The following is a 23,037-nucleotide window of genomic DNA, read 5'->3' as shown; positions in this document are numbered from 1 at the left end:
CACTTGAAAAGCATGCTCTGTTTCATATCATAAAACCATTTAATTGGATTAGAGATGCTTGTACTCACAATTTTTCTCATAAGCCATAACTGATGAGTTGAAATGTGCTTACCATTGCAGCCCTGACACAGGAAGTCCCCTGTCCCTCCCATGTATGAATGTTTGCTTTCAGTCACATCTACAGTGTTGTGAGCTTGCCCCTGGCACAGCCTCCTTCTTCCATGTAGGTCTACCTGGCCTTCATCAGGGTATTGACTCATCTGGAATTTCTCCAAGCCTCATCTAGCCCCTTTCCAAACTGAGACTCATTTATAGCTTCCCTGTGTTCTTTTCAACCAAATACACATTCATCATGAGGCATATATCCCTTGTATTCTGTGCCCAGAAGGGACAGAAAATGTGAGGACAGTAAGTAACATGGGGATGATAATACTGTTTGGTGTATCTTAAAAACAAATGAATCCTTCCATTTGACAGATGAGGAAACTGAGGCAAATGGAGGTTAAGTCATTAATTGGAGGTCATATAGCTGGTAAGTGTCAAGGGATGGAGTTTGGAGTCAAGTAGAATTATGTTTGGATTTCATCACTATTAATCACTAGTTACGCAACTCTGGACGAGCTATCTCACATTTTCTCATCTGATAGATCTGGCTGGTAATATTTGGCAACAGCTCCCACCCTTGGATCTGTTCGCACCTACTCTTTTTGCACCAGAAGGAGGTGCCTCCTGAGAAGTGGTGTGCTGGTAAATGTTTAAACACCAGCATGTGTACACGGGCATAAGTTCATTAAGAATTTTACTGATTTAAAAAAATGGTTGGCACACAATTTATGAATAATAATAAAATATGCAGCACTCTCTATTGTAAATTCCATGTATCCAATGGGTTCTCACAGAATGCTTTTATTAATTTTTTTTTTTTTTTGGCTGAACTATTCGTAGCCAACCTTTAGTAGCGATTGACAAACAAGTGTACTTCTAGCATAAATGTCGATTGACATTTTTGTTTATATTCCTGGGTAAGAGGCATGCTGTGAGCTAAAAAAGATAATAATTTTTGAATGCTGGAGGCATATTCCTTCAACTTTTTCTACTAGTCACGGCTATGGGCATATGATGTGCTTTTAAATATAATCTGCATTACTAACATTTTCTAAAGTCTTTAGCCTAGACCAGGGATCAACGAGCTATGTCCTCTGGACCACATCTGGCCTGCTGCCTATTCCTGTAAAAAAGTTTATGGGAACACAGCCACACTCATTTGCTTATGTATTGTCTATGGCTGCTTTTGTGCCACAAGAGCAGAGGTGAATGGTTGAAACAGACACTGTATGGCCCACAAAGCCTAAAAGATTTACTCCCTGGCCCTTTACAGAAGAAGTTAGATGACCTCTCCTCCCATCAGAAGCCATTGTTCTAGGTCTTTGGAATTACCTTTCCAGGAGATTGTGAATTTGGCTTACTTTTCTTACATATTGTCTCCTGACCCTGAAATATCTGGGGGAAGACCTTGCTAGATTGAGGAAACCTCTGGGAATTAGATATGTATATATTTGGAATTTTATTACTTTCAAGGTCATATGACTCATTACTCAAATATTTCCAATGAAGCCCTATCTCTTCTGCCTTGCTCCTAGGAAACCATTATCTCCTGGTTTTCCCCCCACCTCTCACACCCTTGGTCTCATTGTCCCTCGAGCTTTTGTATTTGTGCACCCTTGTCTTAGGTTGGGTTCACCCAGAGGCAGACCTCGAAACAAGAATTTGAGTGCAGAGAGCCTATTTGGCCACAGTAGGGGAGTAGAGAAGTGGGATAGGGAAGTGAAGGAAACCAGTACAGAATATGTTAATGAGGAGGTTACTGAGGTGGGTACCTGGGGCTCAATCCCACTGGGGCTCCTGTGAGATGCTGTGGAACATGCTTCAGGGTTGTTCACCCAAGGCCAAGGAAGCTGGGATTTTTTTTTTAATTATTGTGCTTTAGGTGAAAGTTTGCAGCTCAAGTTAATTTCTCATTCAAAAATTTATACACATATTGTTTTGTGACATTGGTTAAAATCCCCACAATGTGACAGTATGTCCACCCTTTCCACCCCAGGTTCCCTGTGTCCAACTGTCCAGTTCCTGTCCCTTCCTGCCTTCCCATCCTGCTTTTGGTCAAGAGTTTCCCTTTTGGCCTCATATATTTGATTGAACTAAGAAGCACGTTCCTCACGTGTGTTATTTTTTGTTTTATAGGCCTGTCTAATCTTTGTCGGAGAGGTGGGCTTCAGGAATGGTTTCAGTTCTGGGTTAGCAGAGCATCTGGGGGCCATAATTTTGGGGGTTCCTCTAGTCTCTGTCAGACCAGTAAGTCTGATCTTTTTATGTGAATTTGAGTTCGGGCCTATATTTTTCTCCTGCTCTGATAGGGACTCTCTGTTGTGATCTCTGTCAGGGTAGTCGTTGGTGGTAGCCAGGTACCATCTAGTTCTTCTGGCCTCAGGCTGGTGGAGTCTCTGGTTCATGTGGTCCTTTAGTCCTTTGGGCTGGTATTTTCCTTACGTCTTTGGTTGTCTTCGTTCACCTTTGCTCTGGGTGGGATGGGACAAATAGAAGTATCTTAGATGGCCATTCATAGGCTTTTGGAAATGCTGGTGGTGTAGTGGTTAAGTGCTATGCCTGCTATCCAAAGGGTCGGCAGTTTGAATATGCCGGGCACTCCTTGGAAACTCTATGGGGCAGCTCTGTCCTATAGGGTAGCTATGAGTCAGAATCGACTTGATGGCACTGGGTTTGGTTTTTGGTTTTCACAGGCTTTTGACTCCAGATGCTACTCACCAAAGTGAGATGTAGAACATTTTCTTTATAAACTTCGTTATGCCAATTGACCTAGATGTCCCCTGAGACTATGGTTCCCAGGCCCCAAAGCTGGGGTATTTGTCCTATAGCTTGTATCACCTTTTGCCAAGGGCTGTTCTTGGGGTGCTGCCCCTGGCACTCTGACCTACACCAAGCTTAGGCTGAGTAAAGCCTTGGATGGAGAGTTTCAGTAGGATTTCACTGGCACAGGTTGAGCACTAAGCAGACACTGAGAGTATCTGCCACAACCCCTTAAATGCAGGATTGCCCTCAGCTCACTCCTCTGCCCATCAGTGCTCTCCACGTGCAATCCATATGCTCCGTGACTTCAACACCCATCTGTGTTGGCCTCTATCCCAGCCACATCTCCTATCTTAGGTGCCAGGCCTTTATTTCTTGCTACCTACCAAACTTCTTCACCTGCATGTTTCACAGGCATCTTGAAGGAAACATAAAGCTAAACTCATCACCTTCTCCTTTGTACCACACCCCAAACCAGACATTCCTTTTATAGTCTCATTTTTGGTGGATGACATCATCATCTTTTCAGTCTCCACAACTAAAAATTTCAGAGTCATCTTTTTTGCAGCAACCTTATGATTAGCCCTCTGGCCATCAAATTCTCCTGCTCTAACCCATCCTGTGTTTAACTGCTAGGCAAATGGGCAGCACTGACCCCTGGATGTTATACCTGAGAAGGGTCCACCAGCACTTATATTGCATTCTAGCGAAATACATAACCTGAATCTCATCACGAGCCATCATCAAATAACCCTGAATTAAGGAACCCTTTATAAAATAACTGGCCTTTATTCTTGAAAAATATCAATGTCATAAAAGATAAAGACAGGCTGAGGTTCCAGATTAAAGACTGAAAAGATACGACAAATAAATGTAATTCATAACCCTGGATTAGATCCTGCACCAGAAAAAAGAAAAAGTTGTTTATTTTATAAAGCGTTTTACTGGGACAACTGGTAAACTTAAAACTGTATGTTATATAAAGGTATTAGATCAATGTCAACTTTTCTGAATTTAGTGACAGTATTGTGTTATGAAAGAGACTGTCCTTGTTCTTAGGCAATACACACATTGAACAGGAGGAAAGGAAGAGACAATTCTAAGCAGCAGTGGAGGGTGAATTTTCAATGTGAAGTCATGACTCATCATTTCTTAAATTCACCCAGAAGTACAAGGATTAAGGAACAATCCAACATAACTAGCAAGTGACCTGCATCGAATACCCTTAAAAAGAATACGTTCTGTAAAGTACGAGTTAGACCCTGGAGAAATGCTATTCCACATCTGACCAAATATGGCCAAGTCTCATTAATCTCATTCTTGGAAATGTTTGCTAAATCTGTCTGCACTGGGCTAAGGGTTCTCTTTGAATTTGTATTAATAGCAAAAGAATATTTTTTTAAAAGGTTTCCAGGGGTCATATTTAACCTGCTTAGATAATAAGCTATTTTAAAAGCCCTCAGTGTATTACTTATTTGGATATCAAGTATTGAGGCTTATCAAGCAATTTTTTATGTTCATTTATTCAACAAACAGTCACTAAGCGTCAGCAATTATGCTTGTCCTGGGACACAAAAAAGCAAAAGCAATCCATGCTCTCATAGAGCTCATAGTCTAATGACTACGAAGCCTACAAACAAATAGTGGCGATGCAAGGTACCCTTGGTTTGAGAATGTAAAGCAAGTCAGAGAAGCCTACAGAGAGGAAGTAACCGTTCCTCAAGGTCTCTAAGGTTATGTAGAAGCTCTCTGGTTAGGAAAAGTGAGGGCACTGAAATATTTAGGGTAAAGGAGTATGATATAGACAACCTACTCTCAAATAGTTTAGAATTATTTAAGCACTTGGCCGCTAACCGAAAGGTCGACAGTTCAAACTCGCTGAACAGCTAGCTCCGCAGGAGAAAGACCTGATGATCTGCTCCCACAAAGATTACAGCCTCAAAAATCCTATGGGGCAGTTCTGCTCTGTCACATGGGGTCACTATGAGTCGAAATCAACTCAGTGGCACCTAACAACAGCAACAATGAGAAAATGCATGTAGCATAACGTTAAAAGTTGGCGACTCCGGGCAAGAGACATACAAAGTTCTTTGTACTATTCTTGCAAGCTTTCTGTAAGTTTGAAAGTATTTCAAGACAAAAAAATAATTTCTTAATTGCCTGAGGATTCATTAAATAAATGTTCGTATATCCATACAGACGCATACTTGGCAGTCATTAAAAACAATGGCAAGAAACACATTTGTTGACATGGAAACAAGTTTGTGACATATAATTGAAAAGAGCAAGTTGCCATATGAGCTCAGTTTCATTCAGAACAACAACAAATCTCCTTTCCTAAAAACAGCCTGGGAAGATGTACATCAAAATGTGAATTCTGCTTATCTCTGAGTTATGTAGTAGAGGATAATTTTAATTTTCTTCATTTTGTTTATTTATCTTTTCTACTTGGCTAAAGTGTACATGTATTAATTGTGTAATAAAAATTAGCTATTTAAAAATAATGGTAAAGCTTGAAAAACTTCATGACTGTGTTAACTCATGTTTGGGATCCTCCAAGCTGGGGTACCTGCCCCCCTATAGTAACTTCTTTCTGGGCAGAGCCTTACCATTCTTTCAACTTCCAACATCACACTGTGGCAGTTAAAGAGGAAAAGAAAAGCTCTCTTCCTCCATTTTCTGTCTCCTCTCATTTTGCCTTCTTTACATATGAAGTCCTCAGAGAGTTGTTTCTGGCACATTTGATATTCTAAATTGTTCTCCATGTGTTTTTAGTATATTCTGCTGCCTGGTGATTTAAAATGGGTTTTTAATCCTATGCTCCTTACGTACTCTTGGACTTTTCCATAACTAATTGCAAGACACTGGGCTTTTGGGACCTCACGTGAATGATGGGGATGTTGGAAGCATCACCCAAAACTTCCTTAGCTTCCATTCTCACTTTTTCTCAATCGGCCCAGGAGTGGGTAACTTCATCCCTGACCTGCTTACTTTTGAGTATGTGAAAGATCTAATCCTTCAGATACACTTTCTTTGAAATCGCCCACTTAGAGAGCAACTCCAACAAAGGCAAAAAGCATGCTGCTGTGATGTAATTAGTGTGTAGATTCAGAGGTCCCCTCTAATGTAGGCTCTCAGGACTGTTTTTAATGGTTGATTCTGTTTCTTGGTGTCTGAAAAATCAGATCATCATCTACCACATTTACCCTTTAAGGTTGTGTTTTGCTGTTAATTTCTAGAAGATACAACTTTTCCTCCCCATTGCCACCAGCTCTCTTCATCTCAATAGTCTCCTAACTGGTCTCTCTGCATTTGCTCTTGCCTCCACCAGTCCATCCCTTGTTGTTGTTGTGTGCCGTTGAGTCGATTCCAACTCATAGAAACCCTATAGGATGGAGTAGAACTGTACTATAGAGTTCCTAGGCTGTAATTTTTATTGGAGCAGATCGCCAGGTCCTTTTTACCCCAGAGCAACTTGTGCGTTTGAACTGCTGACCTTTCAGTTCGTAGCCAAATGCTTAACCATTGTGCCACCAGGAATCCTTGTCCATTCCCTAGAGTGCTTATTTTGAAATGGAAAAGTGATCGTGCTTCTAATTCTCCCTTTAAGTCCCCACAGTGGCTTCCCTTTCTGTTAGGAGAAAATCCAACTTGTATGTGATAGGGCCCAGACTTTATATCCTGCCTCATCCAGTACTGTTCTCCCTCCTGTCCCATGGGCCAGCCACAGAATCGACCTCACTGGCCTCCTTCCAGTTCCTCAGAAACTCTGTGCTCACACCTGCCTTCATCTGAGTCAGGCTCTTTTGTCATAGGATCTCATAAAACTATATCCCTTTCCTGCAGAGCACCTGCCCTCAATTTGTAATGATGCATTCATTATGCCTCTTATTGGTTAAGTGTAAGCTCCACCAGAGAAGGGAACCTATCACTGCAGTATCACCAACACCAAACCCAGGGAGGGATATGGGTTGTTGTTGCTAGGTGCCGTTGAGTTAGTTCCGACTCATAGTGACCCTATAGGACAGAGTAGAACTGCCTCATAGGGTTTCCAAGGAGCAGCTGGTGGATTTCAACTGCCGACCTTTTGGTTAGCAGCCAAGCTCTTAACCATTACGCCACCAGGGCTCCAAGTTAGTAAAATTTAAGACGAGGTCTAGATTTATTTACCAGTTTTTGCTGAGGGGATTTTAGCTCCATAAATTGGCTATGCTAGCATCATTTGCCACCAAGGGACAAAGAAAGACTTCCATTGTACCTCTTGAGGCGCAGTGGTTAAAGTACCCAATTGTTAACCAAAAGCTCGTCAGTTCAAACCCACCAGCTGCTCCACAGGAGAAAGATACGGCAGTCTGCTTCCATAAAGATTGTTGTTGTTAGGTGCTGTCGAGCTGGTTCCAACTCATAGCGACCCTGTGTTCAACAGAATGAAACACTGCCCAGTCCTGTACCATCCTCACGATTGTTGTTATGCTTGAGCCCATTCGTGAAGCCATTGTGTCAGTCCATCTTGTTGAGGGTCTTCCTCTTTTTCACTGACTCTCTACTTTACCAAGCATGATGTCTTTCTCCAGAGACTGATCCCTCCCAATAACATGTCCAAAGTACGTCCAAATCTTTGCTTCTAAGGAGCATTCTAGCTGTACTTCTTCTAAGACACATTACAGCCTGGGAAACCCTATGGGGCAGTTTGACTCTATCCTATAGGGTCACTATGAGTTGAAATCAACTCAGTGGCAATGAGTTTGATTTTGTTTTTTTATGACAATATAGTAAACATTGGCTGATTTCTGTAATATTCACTATGCAAATTACATTGACTCAAACTTCCTCTGGCTCAATAGCTGAACCCATTCCCTCTCCTCTTCAAAGCATCCCTAAGCTCTTCCTGGAAATTTCTAAAAGTGTAACACTCACCACATCGCATCCATCCTGTTCTTTCCCTCTTGCTCTGCTGCCCTTGCTCTTGAACCACCTGAAGTAACAATTATAATGTTCTTTATTGACAGGGTCCTTGTAAGATCACCAACATCCATACTCCAGTGGTTATCAGGGTCCTGAAACAAGGAGTCTTCCCGCCTCAACCAAAACAACAAATTCTAGCCCAACGACAAACATAAGGCTCCACCCCTGCAGACCAAAGCTGTTTGCAACTCCATCAAAGGCCAAAAAGCAAACAACAGAAATCTTTAGGCTCCAGAAATCAACCAGGACATGTAAAATATACATTATTTAATCTTCACAAAAATCCTATGAGGTTGATGTTATTATCTGCATTTAGAGATGAGAAAACCAAGACTCCCTGAGATGCTGAGTGACTTATTGAGGCCAAAGCAGGAAAGCCACTGTTCTAACCCAGCTCTAATGATTTTAAGCTCTTAACCAATATTCTATACTGCAAGACAACATGAATATAAATGGCAGATGTGGTGACTTGTATTCAATTTATTTCAATTAGCCTTCCTGGCAACATCCAGATAGGCTCAATGAAGATAAATTATTTATATAAAGACATACGGAGTATACTGCTAAATGTTAGTTTTATTGTCTTAATTTTTCAGCTTTATACAGGATCACATTTAAGGTATATTCTCCCCAGGTATACCTTCTAAACATATACATTTCCTCTTGTAACCATGTAACCTGCTAATACCACAAAGTCAAAGGCCTCCCTTGGACAGACTCCCAAGGCCTGATTTACCCTTCAGCTACCTGTGTGTTACTCATTGAGGCCTCAGTGCCATCAGGGATTCATGCTGCCAAGCTTATGTTTATTCTTAGATGAGGTGAGTGCAGGGATAGACTCCATGCCAGAATCCTTCTCTGGCATTCCAGGTAACTGACCACGAACTATGGTCCATTCTATGCTAAGTATAGCAAGTAACAAAAATAGCCTCACCCCTGTGAAAGGCGTATCTGTGCCATATGCCCACTGGCCTCCTCCCATCTGACAGGCGCTCTCTCCACACCTCAGGAAGAGGCAGGGCTGTGTCCTCACACAGACCCAGAGGCACAGTGTCCCTCACATGCACACCCACCTCCTGCTCTGAAGGCATCCAGGGCCTGGGGAGGCCCCAAAGTAGGGCCTCAAGCTCAGGGGCCCAGGCAGAACCTAATTAGTGAGCCATGGAAGGAGGCAGGGTCAGAATGTACTAGTTTCCTAGGGCTGTTGTAAAAGATTACTACAAATGGGTTGGCTTAAAACAAAGAGAAATATCTTGTCTCATAGTTTTGGAGGCTAGAAGTCTAAAATTAAGGTATTGGTAAGGTTGATTCCTTCTAGAGACTCTGGGGGAGAGTCTGCACCATGCTTCTGTCCTAGCTTCCGGGGGTTGCCAGCAATTCTGTTTCTTGGCTTGTAGACACATCACTCCAGTCCCCACCTCTGCCTTCACATGGTGTTCTCCTTGTATGTCTCTGTGTGATTATTATTCCTACTGTGCACCTCCTCTTCGAATCTCCAGAGGCACCTCACCCTACCTGCTCAAAACTGAACTCACTACTTGTCTTGCTCACCTTCACCCCATACTTATTCCTTCTTTCCATAAATGGAATCATCAATAAGTGGCCCAAGACTGAGAGTCATCCTGGGCTCTTTCCTCTCCTTCATCAATGTATCATTAAATTTTCTGCAAAATCTGTCTTGAACCCACCCACTTTGCTCCATCTCCCCTGCCATCACCCTAGTCCAAGCCACCATCATGTTTGCCAGGACTACAGTAGTAGCCTAACTGTTCTTCCTGCGGACATTATGTTTCCATCTAACCAATGGTTCAATTTGAACCACAGGGATTATTTTACTAAACAAATCTGATCTTGCCTTTCCCCTGCATGTAACCCATTTAGTGGCTTCCCTTTGCCCCAGGATAAAGTCGAAATTTCTTAACAAGACCCTCTCCAATCCAGCTTCTGCCTCCTCTCCAGCCTCCTCTGGCAGTTCGTGTTCCATTCATCTGGATTTTTATTCTCTAAGATGCGCTGCACTCTCTCTGGCCTCTGAGCCTTCCTCCTGGAAGACTCTTCCCCCTACTCTTATACTACTCGCTTTTTCTTCAGGTCTTGGCTTGGCTGTCACTTCCTCAGAAGGTCTTCCTTGATTCCCTAGACCAAGTCACTTTTCCTGCTATGTGCTTTTAGAGTCCCTGTGCTGTCCCTGACATAGTGTTCATCGAACTGCATGATTATCTGATGATTGCTTCCTCTCTAGACTAAGGCTACATGACGGCAGGGCCCATCACTTCCTAGCTTGCTCACTGCTCTCCCTCTCATGCCTGGAGCGTGCTTGGAATGTACTAGGTGCACAGTGAATATTCACTGAGGAAAGGAAGGATGAGAGGGAAGAAGAAAAGGGGAGAATTAAAGGGGGAAGCCTGACTTTTCTCTGCCGTACAACCAGAAAGAACAAGACTAGCAACTTCTTCTTGACAAGTGGAAGACGAGAGCTGACACATCCCAGCCCCCAACCCCCTAAAACTGAGAACTCCTGAGGACAAGAACTCTGTCTTGCTCGAAGTCGTATCCTCAGCATCTAACAAATAGCATGTGTGCAGTAGAGGCTCTTGAATGAATGAATTCATTCTAAGGATTTCTTGGCTTAGATGATAACCAGTGGTATTACCAGTCAGAGAACTTATATTTTGAAATAAGCTTTGAGCAACTATTTGACTTTTTAAAGAATGTTCACGTATATAAGCTTTAATAAAAATAAAAACCTAAAAAAATGAAACAAAGGAAAAATTTCTCACTGGATACCCTCTTTTTACCACCAACCAAAATCAGATCTAGTAATGAATGTGCAAAGTTCCAAAGTCATAAAAACTCTTAAGAACATGTAGTTCATTCACTGGGCTAAAATGTACATTTTTTTTTTTACATAATTTTTATTGAGCTTTAAGTGAACATTTACAAATCAAGTCAGTCTGTCACATATAAGCTTATATACACCTTACTCCATACTCCCACTTGCTCTCCTCCTAATGAGTCAGCCCTTCCAGTCTCTCCTTTCATGACAATTTTGCCAGTTTCTAACCCTCTCTACCCTCCTATCTCCCCTCCAGACAGGAGATGCCAACACAGTCTCAAGTGTCCACCTCAAACAAGTAGCTCACTCTTCATCATCATCTCTCTCCAACCCATTGTCCAGTCCCTTCCGTATCTGATGAGTTGTCTTCAGGAATGGTTCCTGTCCCCGGCCAACAGAAGGTTTGGGGACCATGACTGCCAGGATTCCTCTAGTCTCAGTCAGAACATTAAGTCTGGTCTTTTTATGAGAATTTGGGGTCTGCATCCCACTGATCTCCTGCTCCCTCAGGGGTTCTCTGTTGTATTCCCTGTCAGGGCAGTCATCGGTTGTGGCCGGGCACCATCTAGTTCTTTTGGTCTCAGGATGATGTAAGTCTCTGGTTCCTGTGGCCCTTTCTGTCTCTTGGGCTCATAGTTATCGTGTGACCTTGGTGTTCTTCATTCTCCTTTGATCCAGGTGGGTTGAGACCAATTGATGCATCTTAGATGGCCGCTTGTTAACATTTAAGACCCCAGATGCCACATTTCAAAGTGGGATGCAGAATGTTTTCATAGTAGAATTATTTTGCCAATTGACTTAGAAGTCCCCTTAAGCCATAGTCCCCAAACCCCCGCCCTTGCTCTGCTGACCTTTGAACCATTCAGTTTATCCCGGAAACTTCTTTGCTTTTGGTCCAGTCCATTTGAGCTGACCTTTCGTGTATTGAGTATTGTCCTTCCCTTCACCTAAAGTAGTTCTTATCTACTAACTAATCAGTAAATAACCGTCTCCCACCCTCCCCCCTCGTAACCACAAAAGTATGTGTTCTTCTCAGTTTATACTATTTCTCAAGATCTTATAATAGTGGTCTTATACAATATTTATCCTTTTGCCTCTGACTAATTTCGCTCAGCATAATGCCTTCCAGGTTCTTCCATGTTATGAAATGTTTCACAGATTTGTCACTGTTCTTTATCGATGCGTAGTATTCCATTGTGTGAATATACCACAATTTATTTACCCATTCATCCGTTGATGGACACCTTGGTTGCTTCCAGCTTTTTGCTATTGTAAACAGAGCTGCAATAAACATGGGTGTGCATATATCTGTTTGCGTGAAGGCTCTTATTTCTCTAGGGTATATTCCGAGGAGTGGGATTTCTGGGTTGTATGGTAGTTCTATTTCTAACTTTTTAAGAAAACGCCAAGTGGATTTCCAAAGTGGTTGTACCATTTTACATTCCCACCAGCAGTGTATAAGAGTTTGAATCTCTCCGCAGCCTCTCCAACATTTATTATTTTGTGTTTTTTGGATTAATGCCAGCCTTGTTGGAGTGAGATGGAATCTCGTCATAGTTTTAATTTGCATTTCTCTAATGGCTTAATGGCTAATGATCGAGAGCATTTTCTCAAGTATTTGTTAGCTGCCTGAATATCTTCTTTAGTGAAGTGTGTGTTCATATCCTTTGCCCACTTCTTGATTGGGTTGTTTGTCCTTTTGTGGTTGAGTTTTAACAGAATCACATAGATTTTAGAGATCAGGCGCTGGTCGGAGATGTCATAGCTGAAAATTCTTTCTCAATCTGTAGGTGGTCTTTTTACTCTTTTGGTGAAGTTTTTAGATAAGCATAGGTGTTTGATTTTTAGGAGCTCCCAGTTATCTGGTTTCTCTTCGTCGTTTTTGGTAATGTTTTGTATTCTGTTTATGCCTTGTATTAGGGCTCCTAACGTTGTCCCTATTTTTTCTTCCATGATCTTTATCACTTTATTCTTTATGTTTAGGTCTTTGATCCACTTGGAGTTAGTTTTTGTGCATGGTGTGAGGTATGGGTCCTGTTTCATTTTTTTGCAAATGGATATCCAGTTATGCCAGCACCATTTGTTTAAAAAGACTATCTTTTCCCCAGTTAACTGACACTGGGCCTTTGTTAAATATCAGCTGCTCATATGTGGATGGATTTATATCTGGGTTCTCAATTCTGTTCCATTGGTCTATGTGCCTGTTGTTGTACCAGTACCAGGCTGTTTTGACTACTGTGGCTGTATAATAGGTTCTGAAATCAGGTAGAGTGAGGCCTCCCACTTTCTTCTTCTTTTTCAGTAATGCTTTACTTATCCGAGGCTTCTTTTCCTTCCATATGAAGTTGGTGATTTGTTTCTCCATCACATTAAAAAATGTCATTGGAATTTGGATCGGAAGTGCATTGTATATATAGATGGCTTTTGGTAGAACAGACATTTTTACTATGTTAAGTCTTCCTATACATGAGCAAGGTATGTTTTTCCACTTAAGTAGGTCCTTTTTAGTTTCTTGTAGTAGTACTTTGTAGTTTTCTTTGTATAGGTCTTTTACATCTTTGGTAGGATTTATTCCTAAGTGTTTTATCTTCTTGGGGGCTACTGTGAAATGGTATTGATTTGGTGATTTCCTCTTCGATGTTCTTTTTGTCAATGTAGAGGAATCCAAGTGATTTTTGTATGTTTATCTTATAACCTGAGACTCTGCCAAACTCTTCTATTAGTTTCAGTAGTTTTCTGGAGGCTTCCTTAGGGTTTTCTGTGTGTAAGATCATGTCATCTGCAAATAGAGATAATTTTACTTCCTCCTTGCCAATCCGGATGCCCTTTATTTCTATGTCTAACCTAATTTCTCTGGCTAGGACCTCTAGCACAATGTCGAATAAGAGTGGTGATAAAGGGCATCCTTATCTGGTTCCTGTTCTCAAGGGAAGTGCTTTCAGGCTCTCTCCATTTAGAGTGATGTTGGCTGTTGGCTTTGTATAGATGCCCTTTATTATGTTGAGGAAATTTTCCTTCAATTCCTATTTTGCTGAGAGTTTTTATCATAAATGGGTGTTGGACTTTGTCAAATGCCTTTTCTGCATCAATTGATAAGATCATGTGGTTTTTGTCTTTTGTTTTATTTATATGGTAGATTACATTAATGGTTTTTCTAATATTAAACCAGCCTTGCATACCTGGTATAAATCCCATTTCGTTGTGGTGGATTATTTTTTTGATATGTTGTTGAATTCTATTGGCTAGAATTTTGTTGAGGATTTTTGCATCTATGTTCATGAGGGATATAGGTCTGTAATTTTCTTTTTTGGTGATGTCTTTACCTGGTTTTGGTATCAGGGAGATGGTGGCTTCATGGAATGAGTTAGGTAGTATTCTGTCATTTTCTATGCTTTGAAATACCTTTAGTAGTAGTGGGGTTAACTCTTCCCTGAAAGTTTGGTAGAACTCTGCAGTAAAGCCATCTGGGCCAGGGCTTTTTTTTGTTGGGAGTTTTTTGATTACCATTTCAATCTCTTTTTTTGTTATGGGACTATTTAGTTGTTTTACTTCTGATTGTGTTAGTTTAGGTAGGTAGTGTTTTTCTAGAAATTCATCCATTTCTTCTACGTTTGCAAATTTGTTAGAGTACAATTTTTCGTAATAATCTGATATGATTCTTTTAATTTCAGTTGGGTCTGTTGTGATATGGCCCATCTCGTTTCTTATTCGGGTTATTTGTTTCCTTTCCTGTATTTCTTCAGTCAGTCTGGCCAATGGTTTATCAATTTTGTTAGTTTTTTCAAAGAACCAGCTTTTGGCTTTGTTAATTCTTTCAATTGTTTTTCTGTTCTCTAATTCATTTAGTTCAGCTCTAATTTTTATTATTTGTTTTCTTCTGGTGCCTGATGGATTCTTTTGTTGCTCACTTTCTATTTGTTCAAGTTGTAGGGACAGTTCTCTGATTTTGGCTCTTTCTTCTTTTTGTATGTGTGCATTTATCGATATAAATTGGCCTCTGAGCACGGCTTTTGCTGTGTCCCAGAGGTTTTGATAGGAAGTATTTTCATTCTCATTGCGTTCTATGAATTTCCTTATTCCCTCCTTAATGCCTTCTATAACCCAGTCTTTTTTCAGCAGGGTTTTGTTCAGTTTCCAAGTATTAGATTTCTTTTTCCTAATTTCTCTGTTATTGATTTCTAGTTTTATTGCCTTGTGGTCTGAGAAGATGCTTTGTAATATTTCGATGTTTTGGATTCTGCAAAGGTTTGTTTTATGACCTAATATGTGGTCTATTCTAGAGAATGTTCCATGTGCACTAGAAAAAAAAGTATACTTTGCAGCAGTTGGGTGGAGTGTTCTGTATAAGTCAATGAGGTCAAGTTGGTTGATTGTAGTAATTAGGTCTTCCGTGTCTCTATTGAGCTTCTTACCGGATGTCCTGTCCTTCTCCGAAAGTGGTGTGTTGAAGTCTCCTACTGTAATTGTGGAGGTGTCTATCTCACTTTTCAGTTCTGTTAAAATTTGTTTTATGTATCTTGCAGCCCTGTCATTGAGTGCATAAATATTTAATATGGTTATATCTTCCTGGTCAATTGTCCCTTTTATCATTATGTAGTGTCCTTCTTTATCCTTTGTGGTGGATTTAACTTTAAAGTCTATTTTGTCAGAAATTAATATTGCTACTCCTCGTCTTTTTTGCTTATTGTTTGCTTGATATCTTTTTTCCATCCTTTGAGTTTTAGTTTGTTTGTGTCTCTAAGTCTAAGGTGTGTCTCTTGTAGGCAGCATATAGACGGATCGTGTTTCTTTATCCAGTCCGTGACTCTGTGTCTCTTTATTGGTGTGTTTAGTCCATTTACATTCAGTGTAATTATAGATAGGTTTTTTTTTTTTTTTATGTGTTTTGGGCTGTCATTTTGATGCTTTTTTATGTGTGTTGTTGACAATTTCATTTTTCCACTTACTTTTTTGTGCTGAGACGTTTTTCTTTGTAAATTGTGTGTTCCTCATTTTCATAGTATTTGTTTGCTGAGTCATTATGTTTTTCTTGGTTTTTATTTTGAGTTATGCAGTTGTTATACATCTTTGTGGTTACCTTAATATTTACCCCTATTTTTCTAAGTAAAAACCTAACTTGTATTGTCCTATATCGCCTTGTATCCCTCTCCATATGGCAGTTCTATGCCACCTGTACTTAGTCCCTCTTTTTGATTATTGTGATCTTTTACACATTGACTTCAATGATTCCCTGTTTTGAGCGTTTTTTTTTTTTTTAATTAATCTTAATTTGTTTTTGTGATTTCCCTATTTGAGTTGATATCGGGATGCTCTGTTCTGTGACCTTGTGTTGTGCTGGTATCTGATATTACTGGTTTTCTGACCAATTTCCTTTAGTATTTCTTGTAGCTTTGGTTTGTTTTTTGCAAATTCTCTAAGCTTGTGTTTATCTGTAAATATCTTAATTTTGCCTTCATATTTCAGAGAGAGTTTTGCTGGATATATGATCCTTGGCTGGCAGTTTTTCTCCTTCAGTGCTCTGTATATGTCATCCCATTGCCTTCTTGCCTGCATGGTTTCTTCTGAGTAGTCTGAACTTATTGATTCTGCATTGTAGGAGACCTTTCTTTTATCCCTGGCTGCTTTTATAATTTTCTCTTTATCTTTGGTTTTGGCAAGTTTGATGATAATATGTCTTGGTGATTTTCTTTTTGGATCAATCTTAAATGGGGTTCGATGAGCATCTTGGATAGATATCCTTTCGTCTTTCATGATGTCAGGGAAGTTTTCTGCCAACAGATCTTCAACTATTCTCTCTGTGTTTTCTGTTATCCCTCCCTGTTCTGGGACTCCAATCACACGCAAGTTATTTTTCTTGATAAAGTCCCACATGATTCTTAGGGTTTCTTCATTTTTTTTAATTCTTTTATCTGATTTTTTTTCAGTTATATTGGTGTTAATTCCCTGGTCCTCCAGATCTCCCACTCTGCGTTCTAATTGCTCCTCTCCTCTGACTTCCTATTGCGTTGTCTAATTTTGTAATTTTATTGTTAATCTTTTGGATTTCTGAATGCTGTCTCTCTATGGATTCTTGTAACTTATTAATTTTTCCACTATGTTCTTGAATAATCTTTTTGAGTTCTTCAACTTCTTTATCCCTGTGTTCCTTGGCTTTTTCTGTAGGTTGCCTTATTTCATTTCTGAGGTCATCCCTGATATCTTGAAGCATTTTGTAAATTAATGTTTTATATTCTGTATCTGGCAATTCCAGGATTGTATCTTCATTTGGGAAAGATTTTCATTCTTTTGTTTGGGGAGTTGTAGAAGCAGTCATGGTCTGCTTCTTTATGTGGTTTGATACTGACTGCTGTCTCCGAGCCATCACTAAGATATTGTAGTGATCTATTCTATATTTGCTCACTGAGTCTTATCTTGTTTTGTTTTCTTTCAATATACGTAGATGGGCTAGTAGATTGCGCTGTCTTGATTGTTGTAGCCCTTGACTCACTTATGTCCTATTACCAGCTGGTTTGGGCTGTTACCAGATATATAAGCCTGAGTCCATTCACTATTCCTGAGTAGAATCTGATTTGGGGTCATCAAGTGTATGGTGCAGACTGTCACCTATCCACCTAGAGAAGTAGTGGTGATAGTTGTGTGCACCAGATTCTAGTAGCAGCTGGGGTTCACACTCCAGGGGGGCAGGATGCTGACAGGCTTCCCCCAAGTGTCAGTGAGGTAGGTGTGTCTCTATTCCTAAAGCACCTTGGTGGGTGGGCTCTGCAGCTGTACCTTAGGCCCCCAATGCAAGTACCTCTACAGATTGGTAGGTGTCACCCTCCTTAGACCCCTAAGGCAGAAGGCTAGGTGGTCTGGGGGGAGCTTCAGCCCTCAGTTCCCTGTTGTGGGTCAGTGAGGGCTCTGTTGAATATGCAGAGATATCAGACCTGGGAAACTTGTCTTTCCAGTAAATCCGATAAAACAATCACAGTCAGATCCCTATCAGAAATGGCTTTGCATTATAATAGCCACCTTGTTCCCTGTAGGGATGAAAGCCCAAGACTGTGGATCACATATGCTTGGTTGGAGCTGGTTCTGTGTTTTTAGTCCAATTAGGGAAGGATTTTTGGTCCCTGGGTTTTTTGTAGCTGCTTCTCTCAGGCCAGGAGAATGGGTTAGGAAAAGACCATAAAAAAAAAAAAGAAAGAAAGAAAAACCGCAGAGCAGTTCACTCTCTGGCTCAGGAAATTTCAATGTTAATGAAGCCGCCTGGGAAGGGGAGGGGAGGGGAGGGTTCAGATAAATAGGAGAGAGTAGCACGCCGGAATATAGACAAAGTTACTTATCTTGCTTGGGATGACTGTTTTATCTGAGATTCCAGAGGGGGGTGCGTCGACTGTGTGCACTGGCTGGGTAGAGATTGCATCCCGTGCTTGCCTGTCTCAGAAGCCACGGTTAGTTCCTCCGCTTCCAATCCAAAGCCCAGCGCCAAGGTTCCCCAGCTGGGACGCTACATTCCTGGCTCCAAAACCAGTCGCTGCCTCCCGGTGACTTCTCCTCCTGTCAGCCGCCTCGCTGCGCTGCCTGCGTGCACTGGCTGGGCTTCCCCCGAGGGCAGTTCAGGGGGCTAGGGCTGCACCCCGTGTTTGCGCCGTCACAGGATGCCGTGCTCAACTCCCCTGCGCCCAGTCCAAAGCCCGGCGCCAAGGTTCCCTGGCTGGGACACTGGCTCCAGGCTCCGAAAACAGTCGCTGCTTCCCCGTGGTTGTTCGTTCTCAGCCTCTGTCACTCAGGTCAACTCTTTAGATCTGTGTTTGGTGGTCAGGGTTCGTAGATTGTCATGTATGTGATCGATTCACTTGTTTTTCCGAGTCTTTGTTGTAAGAGGGATCCGAGGTAGCTTCTACCTAGTCAGCCATCTTGGCCCCGCCTCCTAAAATGTACATTTTGATTTCACCATCAAGAAAGCCAGAATAGGGAGTAAATGTAAAATTTCGACCTAGAGAGCCTGAAGTTTGGGCTCAAGGTCACCACTTATTGTACACATGCCTTTGGGAAAGGTATTCAACCTCTTCACTTTATTTTCTTTTCTGTAAAATGAGGTAGGGCCCCTGGATGGCACAAATAGGTAAGCACTCAGCTACTGATAGGTTGGTGGTTTATATCTACCCAGAGGCATCTCAGAAGAAAGCTTGGCAGTCTACTTCTGAAAGATCACAGCCATTGAAAACCCTACAGAGCACAGTTCTACTGTGAAACACAGGGGGTCGCCATGAGTCGTGATTGACTTGACAGCAACAGGTTTGGTTTGGGAAAATGAGATGTGTTTTGCGAGGTTGTTGTGAAGAATGAATATAAAATGTAAAGCACCTAACATAGTCTTGGCACATTCCAGGTGCTTCCAATGATGCCATTATTTAAAAGTATTCTTGCATTTTAATTATTTTAAAGTATCCCTGCAGGGCTCACATAGAAAACAGGGAACTCATGAAATATTGCTCCCTCGGTGGGAATAGGCCCTATTTTTTTTTTTGCCGTTCCATGCCCTCAAAGAAAGAAGAAACTGGTGGCAGAGAAATAGGAAAACAATAGCAACAAAGAGGCATGGGAAATGAAAATGAGAGTATGTGATTTTCACTGGATTTAGGAGTCAGGCTAAAGAGCAAAGATCTTCTTTGATTTTGTGTTTTACCTTCTCAGTATTCATGCTTAAGGGAGGGGAGCCAGAGGCAGGATCTTAATGGGCCAGAAGGAGTCGTGCTTACTAAATACCTGCTCATCTCTTGAGTGCTTTTTTAAAAATGAAATTTGCATTCACTTATTTTTGTAAATAACGCTTTTTTCCCCATTTTTGTTTATTTTAGAAAATTCATACACGTAAAAAGGAGAAAATGTATTCACAATTCCACTGCCCAATAACTACTGGAAATATTTTGGAGTCTAGCCTTTCAAAGTTCTTTCTAGGCAATAAACACAAACAAATACGTTCTTGTGCGACAGATGAGCTCACATGGTGCATCCTGTTCTGTAACCTGGTCTTTTTCATTGAACATCTTTCCATGTCAGAAAATGAGCCTACCTGATGTCACGATGACATCGGTGGACTGCAAGAGCAGCTGGCCACAAGGCATTCATGGTGCGCCAGGCAGAGACTCAGAACCTGTTTCTGCTTCCCCTCCCATGAACAGTGCTTCAGTGAACAACTGTGTAGTCCCACCTTTGCACAACCCATAATTGTTTCCTTATGGTGAATTCTCACATTCAATGTTAATTTTCTCAGGAAAAGAAGGCAATGTTATTAAAATGTTTAAATCATAAGTTGACTTCTTTTGGGTGAAGATGGCGGGCTGCAACTTGATATGATGCTTTTATTCCCAGATTCTGTTCAACCACCAAGTTTTATCTCAAGTACCACCTCATTTCTATTCAACAAACTTAACAAATGAACAAGACACAGTCCCTGTCCTTGAAGAGATTACAACTGAGTAGCAGAGATAAGAGACACAATAAACCGTTAGACCCGTTGCCGTGGAGTTAAGTCCAACTCATACAGACACAATAAGTATCTGTAATAAATGAGTTTTCTCTCTCATTTGACACAGAAGTACCTGGCTTTTCACCATGAGAAGCAAGAACAAGATGGACATATAATACTAACACTAAAAAACACTAAAAATACTAGCTGATGTTTAATGTTTGCTGTGTCTAGTAACTCAATATATTAAATGACACATGGCATATATAAATGACATGCATTAATGACATTCATCATTTAGTTCTCACAATCAGCCTGTGAGGTAAGTGCAGTTGTTATGAACATTATATTGTTGTGGAAACTGAGGTTCAGGGAAGTTAAGTAACTTGCCCAAAATAACTCAGCTGGCAAGTGGTAGAGCTGGGATGTGATTTGAGTCCCTTTGGGGCTACAGCCCTCTACCACCTAAACACACTGCCTTCAGGCTGGGAGGAAGATCATAGCAGCCTGGAATATGAATTGTGATTTAACCTTTCAGGTACTGTGGCCTGAAAACCGGCTTGCTGACGTCCCCTTTGGTGGGGTTCATGGTGACCAATCAGTGCACTTTCCACACACCCATCGGCTTTCCTCAGATCCCAGTGGCTGCCTTGGCTGTGGAGAAAGTAGGCCAGACCAGCGTGCAGTACCGACTTGCTCTGTTTCCACCAAAGCCCCCCAAGGAGCCACCTTCAGTAGATCACCGTGACCTCAGTGATGGCTTTTTCTTTGGCCACCCCAAGCTGGCGCAGTTTGATGCTTTGGCCTGTACGACTGGGTCTTCAGTCCATGTCTTTGTGAGCCCAGCCACCGGCAAGCCAACGGCCCTCCCAGAAGACTTCAAGGGGGGCCTCCTGAGGCTGATGAACCCAGCTTCAGTGTGAATCATCTCTACATGGAATTGCAGAGCCCATAAAATAAAGTTTAGATTATTCTTTAAATGATTTATTCTGATTCTCAAGCATATGTATTTTTGCCCTTAACTGTCAGGTCCTTCAAAGTCTTTATACAGTGTCACATACAGAGTCACATACTTTTATACAGTCTCCATTGATCAAGCATCTCCTTGCATCAGGCCCTGGGCTAAGCGCTTTACACATTATCTTACTGAATCCTTCCATTAACCCAATGAGGGACATACTACTACCCTCGTTTGACAGAAGAGGAAAATGAAGTGGGAATTATTGGCCAAAAGTCATTCAGCTAGTGAGTCTGTCTGACTCCAAAGCCTATGCTGTCAACCTCCACACTAATATTGCATCTCCAATCCATGCCAGCATCAGAAATCAGGAAGACATATTACCATGGGAGGCAGTCTACTTCCTTGAAAGGAGCACCATTCCCTGGCTATAAACAAACTGGACATGCTTTCTACAGCATGTATCCTTCTTTATCTCCAATATCTTAGCAGTATGGCCCTTTTCAGTCCTCACAGTTCTTGCCCATACGCTTAGCTCACCTAATCCTACTGAGAAATGGGTATCATTAGTCTCATTATTACTCTCATTGTCTCCATTGTACAATCAGAACAGGCTCTTCAGGAGGGAAGTGGCCTGCCCAAGATCACAGAACTCCTGAGTGGCAGGGCTAGAATGGGAATCCAGCCAGGTGTTTAAGCCCGAGTCTTTCCCTACCACAAGCTCTGCATTTCATACCAGTGGTCTTGAATGTTCAAATTACCCCATGTTTTGCCACCAATTTATTCAATTGTGGAGATGGTAGCGGTGGATTCACCAAGAGGCTCTTAAATTAGAAGCAATGTAGCAGGGCAATTAAGAGGGTGGGTTGCATCGTTAGAGAGAGTCCTGAATCTGCCATTTCTAAGTAGAGGAACCTCACATCCCCGTTCACCTACAGTTGTCCAGATGGTGTCAGCATCATGGCTGACCCACTGTGGGCTTCACAGGGTGTGAGTACAAATAGAGGTCCATGGGCCACTCCATTTTCTTTCCTACCAACAGGCTCCATATACTTGGGTGTGGACACCCCAGCCTACATGTTCAAACCGTGCTTTGGCCTGTACAACTGCTCCTTGGCCACTCTTTAGCCCTAGGAGTGTGCACACCTGCCCTTTAGAAGATGCATCTCGCACAAGCTGTGGGAGAGGCTTGGTGTCATTTAGGCAGGGCATTCTCGGGTCCTTTGGGGACTTGGAGTGTAATCTGAGTGGGCAAAACCCTTTGGCCCATGGGAGGAGCACCACAGTGGCTCTTTGTACATTCTGAAATGGTCAGGGCAGCTTGCCCAGGATTTAGGGAGGTGCCCCCTTTCACTGGCAAAGGTGTCCTGGTCCAGACAATCGATTACATAGGCACTTACTGTATGGGCTTTATGACTTCGAGCATAATTTACCCTCTTAGCTCCCTGTCTCTAAAACGGAGAAAACAGTGCTGTGGTAAACAAGAGCACTGTTCACCAGTGTTTCAGCACACACCCTCTGTGTAACAGTAGGATCACACTTCTCTGTCCCTTGAAGTTAGATGTGGCCGTGTGACTTGCTTTGACCAATGAACGTGAGCGGGGGTGACAAGAATCATTTTCAAGAGCAGCCTTTGAATGCCTTCCTTAACTCTCCAGTGGATGTGGGTAGGGAGGGAGATGCACTGCTGAGCTACCATAGCTGTCATGGACAATTGCCCAGGATCACGGTGGACTTTGCTGTTTTTTGTACCACTGAGATGGGGTTGTTACCTCAGCATAGCCCAGTTATCTTCCTTGTTACAAGTACCAGCCTCACAGGAACTTGAGGGTTAAATGAGAAGTGTATGTATAGTACTTGGCACAGTGCCTGGTACACAGCTATTAGTATTTATCCCAGAAGAAATGCAATACTTACGTGCACTCACTGCACAGCCATATTCCATGTCAGGAAAGTAAC

The 23,037-nt window shown here is 41.7% G+C and overlaps 1 protein-coding gene across 3 annotated transcripts in view; it reads left to right on the top strand.

Moving 5' to 3' along the window:
• LOC126079669 (uncharacterized) overlaps positions 1-21,927 on the top strand; it is a 202,421-nt gene extending 180,494 nt beyond the window's left edge. For 2 of the 3 annotated variants that reach the window (XM_049890819.1, XM_049890817.1), the window contains exon 3: positions 20,659-21,927. In XM_049890819.1, the coding sequence (XP_049746776.1) occupies positions 20,659-21,043 (385 nt within the window). In that variant the 3' untranslated portion in view covers positions 21,044-21,927. The remainder of the gene's footprint in view (positions 1-20,658) is intronic. The other variant, XM_049890818.1, reaches the window with a different exon arrangement.
• The last annotated feature ends 1,110 nt before the right edge of the window (positions 21,928-23,037 follow it).

Source organism: Elephas maximus, chromosome 7 (genome assembly GCF_024166365.1).
Source record: "Elephas maximus indicus isolate mEleMax1 chromosome 7, mEleMax1 primary haplotype, whole genome shotgun sequence".
Classification (NCBI taxonomy): domain Eukaryota; kingdom Metazoa; phylum Chordata; class Mammalia; order Proboscidea; family Elephantidae; genus Elephas; species Elephas maximus.
The sequence above is the reverse complement of the archived record's forward strand: the minus strand, read 5'-3'. Positions and strand labels throughout refer to the sequence as shown.